Here is a 9,831-nt window from a genome sequence, read left to right as displayed (position 1 = left end):
ATGATTTCTTTAATTTATGAAATGAAGAGTTAATTAACCTGAATTGCAGCAAATCAATTCAAGCCCTAACCCCATTCATACTCTTGCTCTTTTAGATGTGTGTAATCCCAAAATTACCAATGATGTACCTATACGGCGCAGGCAAGCCCAGGTGAGACCCCCTCCATGTCGCATGCACCATACTCAGCCTCACCTAAGTAATCCATATGCGCTGCCTGCATCAGTTACCAGTTCGACCTATGATGTCGAGCTCAACCATGTACCATTAGTCAGCTGCATATCTATCATACAAACATCAATCAATCAACTGACAATGCATAATCAACATTCAATTTTCAACACAGGAATCACAGACCAACCAAAAAAAAAAAATTCACACAGAAACTAATCTTCTATCGGCAGCACCACATACCAGAAAAACGAAAAAGAAGGGGACCACAACTGAAAGCAAACGGAGAAGCATGTAGAAGGTAACAGCAGAAGATGACCAAGCAACAGAGACAAACCTAGGAGAGTCAGAATCAAAACCGGTCAGCATAAAAAAAAACAGAACATAATGACGAAGAAAATCCGTTGAGTCTCATGCTACCATGGAGGATCTCCTCCACTGAGCCACATAGCATACATGCATGCATCACAACATTAACCTACAAAACCATAGAAACAAAGATTAGGACTTGAGATCTTGTTGGTGCAAATCTGGAGTGCATGGACAGGTAATCCAGAAATGGGTATTACACATACACAATTTTAATACATAGAAAGTGGGCTGTGAAGTATATGAGTTAATCAGCAAACGGCCCAGCTACACTGCATCTTATGTGCATGAGTTAACTGGCTGAAAATTTTACTTTTGTCTTCATAGACCAAATGAGAAATCTGACAATACACTGATTAGGTTCTTACAGGCACAACAACAAACACCTGTTAGGCATGAAAATCACAACCAGAGCACCTAACATAATTGGATGTTTTGTGCCAATCATTCAGAACCAACTATACCTTCGATCTAATGAACAATGGGGAATCCAAACCATGTACAAAAGTATTGGGGAAGAAGAAATCGACCTGCGGGTGGGGTCTGTTTTGCGGAACCACACGAGCTGGCCGTCGGGAGGGTGCTTCCCACGCTAATCAGAGCCATTGTGTTCTAGGCTGCGGCGGAGAATAAGGGTCCAGAATGAATGCATTTAATAGGGGAATGGTGTGGCCAAAAACTGTTCGAGGAAGGAGAATCGGCCGCTGGAGAGGGATCCCAACGCTGGGCGCCACATCTCCCTCCTCCCCTTGCTGTCCTCAGCCAAGCGCACTCGAAAAAGAGGTCTTGGATAGAGAGGAACTGTGACTGGGCCCCATGTCAGCGAGGGGGAGAGGAGGTCGCGGGCCTTCGGCCCCGATTCGGTTAGAGAGGAGGCTGGAGCTCCACCCCAAATCCAATCCCACCGCTCCACCGGCAACCACTCGAGAGATGTGACTGACCACGGGGATGGCTAAGTCGTCCTCCACCGTGCCGCTAGAGGGAAGGAAAGAAGAGCCCCGAGCTCCTCCTCAACGCCGTCAACAAATTCCAGAGAGAGGACGTCGTGTGGCGCCGCTCGGTAGGCAGCACTGCAGCCAAAGAGGGAGACATGGGCGATGGATTATGGAGAGGAAGAGAGGATGGCAGTGAAGAAAATAGGGGCAAAAGCAACCGCCCTATTATTTGATCGTGTTTCATAGGCACCGCTTTGTCCGCCGCCGCTTTGACTGTGTTATCCCGAGAGAAACCGAGAGAGAAGACCAATGGAAAGAAAACAAATGCGTGGCCAAGTCTACCAGAAGACCGACGATACTCGTGATCCAAAAGAAAGATTCAAACTGAGAAACCAGGAGGGAGCGGAAAAAATGAAAACAACACCGGAAGAGAGCCGGTCGCAGCTGATTCAAAACGTCAAAAAAAGGGAAGGAGGAACCGTGCACATCTACAGGACAAAACCTAACGTGGCATGGTTAAAATTTCAGCAAACACCTACAGCTTTTATATAGGTAACTAGGGAGCATTGGCACGGCGGCAAGCCGCGCCCGTGGTGCTTATCTGTTGGCATAAATGGTTAGTGTTATCTATTTTGGGGTGTGTTTTTAATAGTCTGTGATGCATCCACAAAATGATGCTTGCTATGTGTAGTAGAGCAGATCATTTTTCTTGTCGACACTACAATGTTTACCTCTGATAAGCAGGGTGACTCATGAGCAGAGGATGGTGTAGCTGTAATAAGCAGCAGATGCTCCGTGTTGGGACATGCCGAAGGCTCATGCTAGCTGGAAGCCTGGAACAGTACTTGGGTCAATAATATTATACATAACATTCAGAGTAGTCAACTCTAGCAAGCAGACTATTACCGGAGGAGAAGAGTGCATCTGAGAGAATTATACATAGTTAATTAACAACTATTTAACTTGCAGTACGTCAAGAGGACTTGCTGGCTAGGACGGTAAGTAAGTTCGCAGTAGTACTTTTTTGCTTTGGGTTCTCAAGCTGAATTGATATGTTCTTGTGGACAGATCTCCGGTATGCTGCGAGAAAAAATAAAAAAGATAAATCTAGCATGTTTTGCAAAAAATGATGATTGATGTGTTCAACTTGTGGTTAACTAGTGCTTACCTCGGAGTGCTAACATCTTTATTTGTGTGGGAAGAGTTCTTCGTCGATCTGCTTCTTGGTTGGTGTAGCAGCTGATGCCTTGGCCTTTCTATTCTTATTTTCAATCGTGGAGTCCTTCAGAAGAGAAAATCGTTGTTGTAGATGTGTTTATGTAGAAATTGTTTGGTGGGAAAATTTTATTCCTAGAAAATCCAAGTAATAAATAACCCTGTAATCTTTACTTACTTCTACATCTGAGCCTGTTGTCTCCATGATATCTCTGGCCGGCTGATGCCTTGGCCTTCCTCTTCTTTTTTTCCAATTGTGGAGCTGACATCCTTCAGAAAAGAAAATTGTTGTTTAGTATATGTGTTTAGGTATATGCTGTGCAATTTTATTCCTAGAAAATCTAAGTAATAGATAACCCTGTAATCTTCATTTACTTCTACATCCAAGGCTGTAGTCTCCATGATATCTCTGGCCGGCGCGGCTCCTCAAGCTTTGGTATCTTCTGGTGCATTTGGCATTTCTTGGAGAGAGAGTACTGCAGAATTTTTCTGGGTCTGCCGGGGTTTGTGTGCTGCTTCATGATGCTACTGCTAGAGAAGTAGTGCGGATTATTTCAGATATTGAAACACGAAATGTTCGGTGTGCGCAACTGCTATGATACGAAAAGTTAATTAGATGTAAGATGCAAATAGGGAAGCTAACTTTCTGAATATGCAAGATCAGTGTTTTATTTCCTGCAAAAAATTAAAGTAAATGCATATATCATACTGTAGTCATTGCTTTTAGGATCACTTCAATTTACTATTTCAAGAGGAAACATGTATGCACAAATAGGCATTGAAGGGAACCTTGTACATCAGAAAGTATAAATTATTTTTTTATGGCCCTGTCAATCTTCACTTCTTCAGATGTCCGTTCATCTGCATAGACCAACAAAGTCTTGAACTCAGTTCATGTCAACCACAGCCAACTCAGCATTGAATATTCTACATCAAGGAAAATCACAGCCTAACAAAACTAACCTCTAAACAGGGAAAAAGAACATGTATCTGAAATGATAACCAACCTACGCAGCAGCCATTGCCACTTGGAGACCATGAGGCATGGGTTATCAGCCATGATCCACCTCCACCGTTAACAACATATCTGAGAAAAAGTATGTTAAAAGCTCCAATCTGTACAACGGTAACACTACATATTTCAACTTCAAAAAGTGACCTACCTGAATATCACGATAATATAACCTATGTACTTACATGTTTTTTTCTCAGTGGAAATCAAATGTGTAAGAGAGAGAGTATCACATATTAATGTCTCTAGGTTTTTTCTGTAAGTTCACTACCTTGCCATCTTCTATTTGATATTTCATCTGAGATCATCACAGGATTAAAACATCAAATATGCATAACATAGATATCTGGAGCAACCAAGCATAGTCCATTGCTCCATGAAACAGAGCTTTCCAAAATTAAAACAGTAGCACACACACATAATCAATTCCTTGATCTATATGCGCTTAGTTCTTTTATTCATGTTAAGCAATACAATGATTTAAACTTCTAAGCTTTACGGAATCAGCCTCTATGCCCAAACAGCTGTTCAAAACAGCCTAATGACAATGCAAACTATTTGCTACAAATAGTGCGGGTACAGCGTATTAATTTCCAAGAAACTACGCAGTACAGTATGCATCAAAGGATTAAACCAACTTTGCCTCTGCAGCTTTTATCCATTTTTACCTCTATATGGACCTCCTGGCTTTAGGTGTAAGTTTGATCCTCCATATCTCCTCATCGTTCTCTACCATCCTACAATACAAATTAAGCCAAATAATATCACCAGGTGCAGCTACAGCCATGGTATGACATTTCCTCACAGTAAGAACACACTCATAGACTACAATATCTGATGATGGTAATTCGAGGAAAAAATATAACTTGGTATTGAAAAGTTTCAGTAAGAAGGTTGGCAAGTGCACACAGATTTCAGCTGACCTTCTGAAGCGGTATTCTAGAGGAGGCAGCACATCATCCTCCAGGCCGTAGTCAACGACTACCTAACGCTGTAGCCCGACTGCCGATCTCGACGCGCAACAGCAGACCTTCCAGCCTTAGTCGACGACAACCTGCCGTTGTATCCCGACTACCGATCTCAGCGTGCAACAGAAGACCTTGCAGACCAACGATTTATATCAAGGCTCACACTGGTGTCTTCCGACAGATAGCAAACTTGCATCTACTCCACTGAAGAAAACTTGACGCTGTATCAGTTCAACACACAGTCAATTATTGATTTGCACCATCCATCATGTAATCATTGCTGGGACCGAACCACTCTAATTCATCAAACAATCACATATTCAATTGGAAAAAAGAGGAAGAAAATGAGAAACCGAAAATACTGGAGTACCGTGATTCTCTCTGCTTCTCGAGATTGTTCAACAGCCCTGCTGACCTTGGCGGTCACCTCTCAAAGGTGTTCTCCACACTTACAGCGCGCTGGCCGTCCAGTGTTGTCCCACGAGACGGAAGTCCTGAACCTCCCGCTGTATCCAGGGACCTACCTCAACATGCCCGAGAGCGGGAGCCCACTGGACGAAGATGAAACCTGGAGGACGCAACGTGCAACCAGGATGAGGTAGAACGGACAGCAACGCACGGCACTGCCGTCCACACTGATTCAATTGTAGAAAAAGGAAGAAAATGGATTCAATTCCAAAAGGAAATGGAAAGGAAATGAAAAATTAAGACCAACCTTTTTCTCCAATTTGCTGCCGGCGCAGCCAATGTCAGCCACCCCCTCTACCTCTACATGAGGAAGCCGCGACAGCGCGACCGACAAAGAAAACATTGGGCGCGGAGATATTCTTCCATGGGGGTTGTGGGTGAGCACAACCAGGTGAGCTTGATGTCGAAGCCCGGAAGCGGGACGGGGCAACATCAACTTCGCCAGAGGCAGAGGGTAGGCACGTCTCCCACTTCGCGTCGGGCTCAGGATTCATATGCATCCATGATGGATAACCATGGAGCGGATCAAGAACAGAGGCACTTGAGGTCAACCACGCACGCATTGAAGCAAAATTGACGAAATTTAGGCAGAATTATAATGCAAAGACGGGTCAAAGAGGCATCTAGCTTTCAAGAACCTGTGAAAATCAAGGGGGCCCATGGATCTCCAATAAAGGACCTCCTGGGACGACGAACTCGCCCAAATTTTGGGTCCCCATATCTGGAAACGAATCCATTCCTCGAAGAAAACCTAGCCGCGGAGGAAGAAAGAGAAGGACCTGAGGAAGAGTGGACGTGGAAATCAAGAGGGCGCAGGGAGACAAAGTGGCACTGAATTTTTCAAGAGAGAACGCGTCAAAAGAATATACCTAGTCAAAGCGGTGGGATAACACACTGGAAAAATGCGGTGGAGAATTCCTTGGTTCTCTTTCTTTGGCCGTTCCATGGTAACCGACAACCGAGAACCGCTGAAGAAAATAAACAGCGGAAAAAAGTTACAAATAAATAGTCCGTGAAGAGATAAGGAAACAATCCAGAAAAATCATACACGTCACACTGTAATTGAAGGAATGAATGGATAATTCAACTTTTATATAGTGTATAATAATTACTTAATCTATAGAAAGTACTAGAAAAGGACCTGTACAGGCGAGTTGGATCACACATAACTAAACACCCTTGAACAAAATGAAATCAATAGTCCTTGATGATGTGCTGATGCAGTAATGCTATAGTGCAGCAAATAAAACGGTCAGAATCTAACTCGCTAATTTATATGGCCACATATGTTTGGAAAAATAATATGCACATCATACCAAATTCCTTACATCAGTAACAGAAGGTCTACCTAAAGTCCTGGATGAGCCAGAATATGACATCAGGTCGACAGGTCCTCAGTTCATAAGCAGAGCATTTTAGTTCAAAAAGGTCTTCACTCCTCAAGCAAACATTCCAGCTGAAATAAGCATATCATAATCCTCAACATCAGCATCTTTCTTCATCAATCCAGTAAGATCATCAAGCTTTTCATAGATGCTTAGAGAGTCGGGGTGTTTCTTGTCATGTACAAGAAATAAGCTTGTTTTGTTTCCTACTGTTATCCAACTACATCCCGGAAATTTTGCCACTCCCTTTTCTCGCATTGCTTCTCTGGCTATCTTAGCTTCACTCCAGTTACCAGCTGCAGCATGCAAGTTTGATATCAACACATATGTAGATGAGTTTTGTGGCTCCAACTCAACAAGTTTGTTTGCTGCAATTTTCCCCCGTTCTTCATCTTTGTGCATTCGGCATGCTGCAAGGTATGTTGCCCAGATCACGCCATCAGGTCTGAATGGCAACTGGTTTATAACTTCTTGAACCTCGTGAAGAAGACCACCTCGTCCGAGGAGATCAATGAAACACGCATAATGATCTATTCTAGGCATTAATCCATAGACTTTGCTCATAGAATCAAAGTAATGCCGGCCCTGAGAAATTAAGCCAGCATGAGCACAAGCAATTAGGACACCCAGGAATGTAATTTCGTCAGGCTTTATTTGTGACCCCTGCATCTTTTGAAAAAGCAGAAGTGCCTCCTCAGCATAACCATTTTTTGCAAACCCAACAATCATGGAGTTCCACAACGTGACACGTTGCTTGTTTTTCAATTGTTTGAAGACTTCAAAGGATGAAATGATATCCCCACACTTGGAGTACATGTCTATGAGAGCACTAGTTGCAGTTTCATAAGAACTAAATCCAGATTTAATGATGAGGCCATGTATCTCTTTCCCATCACTAAGAGCTGCCATCTCAGAACAAGCTTTTAGAATACTTGCAAATGTGGCCTCATCTGAATAAACATCATAACTGCGCATTCTCCAAAATGACAGCAACGATTGATAACTGTAACCATTTTGAGCATAAGCTGAAATGATAGTTGTCCACTCGAGCAGGTTTTTGAGATCTGGCATCTCTATCAAGAGTTTGTTGGCATCGTCAGGCATTTTGAACTTCAAATATATCCCAACCAGCGAAACACCAAGAGAAGTATCATCATTCAAAAAACCAGATTTCAATGTGTAACAGTGCAGTTGTTTCCCAACAATTGAACTGAGAAGTCCAGTACAGCCAGAAAGAATGCTTGAATATGTAAAGCTGGAGGGCTTCAAACCATCTCTAAGAACCTGCTGAAACAACTGTATAGCTTCATCTTCTCTACTGTTCTGCAGAAGACCTGCGATTAGAGCATTGATTGGGACTATGCTGCTTGCACCTACCTGTGCCAAAACATTCCTAGAAGAATCCATGTCTCCATGTTTTGAATACAAATCAATCAGAGAGGTACCAAACACGTCGTTTGAGCAGATATTATACTTCACGGCAAGACAATGGATTTGCTTCCCAGTCTCAATAGCTCCAATACTGGAACATGCCTTAATTACAGTAGAAAGAGAAACCTCATCTGGTGTTACACCATCAAGATTCATCTGTTTGAGCATACGGATTGCTTCTTCCTCCTCTTCATTATGCGCAAGTCCAACAATAATGGCATTCCATGATACGCTGTCCTTGTAAGCAATCAGATTGAATATTGTTTTGGCATCATCTATAGCTCCAAATTTCGAGTGCATATCTAATGTTGCATTAGCAACAAATAACCTTGCGTCCATGCAATTCTTGATTGTCACAGAGTGCACCTGTCTTCCTAAGCAATGGGAACCCATGTAGGCGCACGCACCAAGTACGCTGACGAATGTAAACTCATCCGCCTCAATGCCAAGCCTAAACATACACCGAAACATTTGGATGGCCTCCTCTTGAAGATCATTTCGAACAAGCCCATTAAGCATCGTATTCCACATGACAATGTTCTTTTCACAGGAGAAGTCAAACACGCACATCGCCTCACCGATGCAGCCGCATTTCGCATAAAGGTTGATCAGAGAGCTTCCCACAAAAACATTTGCATCCAAGCCATGCCTTACCGCTGCCGCATGTAACTGTCGGCCTTCGACGAAAGCCGCCACATTGGCTGCTGCGCTGAGCATGCTCGCAAAAGTTGATCTAGAGGGCCATAATCCCTGGCTCCGCATATCCTTATACAGGCCAAACACCTCATGTTCGCTCCCACTCCGCTGTGCGTAACCGGAGATGACAGCATTCCAAGCAACCGAGTTTGGCACCGGCATCCTCTTGAGCAATGTCGTGGCATCTTCCAGCCTCCGCAAGCTCGCAAGAGTGGAAACGACGGTGACACAGGCCACCTGGTCCGGTGAAGATCCCATCTTGACCATCCTCGAGAAGAGAGACAGCGCTTCCTGGTATCTCCCAGCTCGGTGGTACCCAGAGATGATGCTCGTCCAGCACACCGCGTCCGGGCAAGCGATTCCGCCGAACACCATGCGGGCGTCCCCCACGCGGGCGCACCTGGCGTACATGTTCACCAGCGCCGCCGCGCAGAATGCGGCAGAGGAGAAGCCCCTCTTCACGGCGTCGCAGTGCACCTGCGTGCCGGAGGCCAGAGCGCCCAGCCTCGCGCACGCGGACAGGACGGCCGCGAGGTCGAACTGGTCCGGCCGTCCGTCAGAGGAGAGCTTGAGACGCCTGAACGCGTCGAAAGCAGCAGCCGCCGCCGGTCGGGCCATCGGCGTCGAAGTCCCCGAACGAAATCGATTGGTTGAGCTGGGTAGGAGCACGAGTTCGCTCCCCTGCTGATTCGCCTCCGCCGCGGCTGGATCATGGTATTGGTGTACAGGGGAGATGTGGGTATGGACGGCGGCGCATCGGGAGGAGGGGGCGGCGCCGGCTAGCTCGGGTCGCCGGGAGTGCGCAGCGAGCGAAAGATGCTGGGCCCGGCCTTTTCCTTGGGCTGGGCTAAGAATTGGGTCCTCCTCTCTACTTCTCCCTGGTCTCGCCCAAAATTTATCCAGAGTATAATACAGTTAAGTTTTTTTTAGAAGCTAAAAAAGAGTGATACAATTAAAGTATAATACAGAAAAATCTCGAAAAAAATACAGGAACACAAATTTAATGGCAAATAATAATGCTATTTATTTATATATCATGTTGTTTGTATAAAATAAAGTCTATACAATAAATTAGTTTTAATGTATTTGCTCCGAATTAATGCTTAGATAAGATAAATCAAATTCCATTAAAAAATGTGGCAGAAAGAATGACATATCGCACTATGGAAAAGAAAAGGTTCTA

The 9,831-nt window shown here is 44.4% G+C and overlaps 1 protein-coding gene across 24 annotated transcripts; it reads right to left on the bottom strand.

The window, feature by feature from the left end:
• Positions 1–277: 277 nt before the first annotated feature.
• On the bottom strand, positions 278–9,504 carry LOC127345731 (pentatricopeptide repeat-containing protein At3g09040, mitochondrial). 24 transcript variants are annotated; one of them, XM_051372238.2, is made up of 15 exons: positions 6,465–9,504; positions 6,278–6,365; positions 6,006–6,104; positions 5,384–5,915; positions 5,039–5,236; positions 4,624–4,889; positions 4,369–4,437; positions 3,696–3,775; positions 3,478–3,549; positions 3,064–3,216; positions 2,867–2,958; positions 2,642–2,755; positions 2,380–2,553; positions 2,205–2,306; positions 278–647 (listed from the first exon to the last, which is right to left on the bottom strand). In XM_051372238.2, exon 1 carries the CDS (start codon positions 9,264–9,266, stop codon positions 6,576–6,578), a length of 2,691 nt encoding a protein of 896 aa, XP_051228198.1. In that variant the 5' UTR covers positions 9,267–9,504; the 3' UTR covers positions 278–647; positions 2,205–2,306; positions 2,380–2,553; positions 2,642–2,755; positions 2,867–2,958; positions 3,064–3,216; positions 3,478–3,549; positions 3,696–3,775; positions 4,369–4,437; positions 4,624–4,889; positions 5,039–5,236; positions 5,384–5,915; positions 6,006–6,104; positions 6,278–6,365; positions 6,465–6,575. The 24 variants fall into 24 exon arrangements, with proteins under 24 accessions (XP_051228198.1, XP_051228207.1, XP_051228199.1 ...); XM_051372247.2 differs by having other exon boundaries at positions 5,384–5,887; XM_051372239.2 differs by having other exon boundaries at positions 6,485–9,504.
• Between the last annotated feature and the right edge of the window lie 327 nt (positions 9,505–9,831).

This window comes from Lolium perenne, chromosome 3, assembly GCF_019359855.2.
Source record: "Lolium perenne isolate Kyuss_39 chromosome 3, Kyuss_2.0, whole genome shotgun sequence".
Taxonomy (NCBI): Eukaryota; Viridiplantae; Streptophyta; class Magnoliopsida; order Poales; family Poaceae; genus Lolium; species Lolium perenne.
Note: the sequence above shows the minus strand (reverse complement) of the source record. Positions and strands in the feature narration are given on the sequence as shown.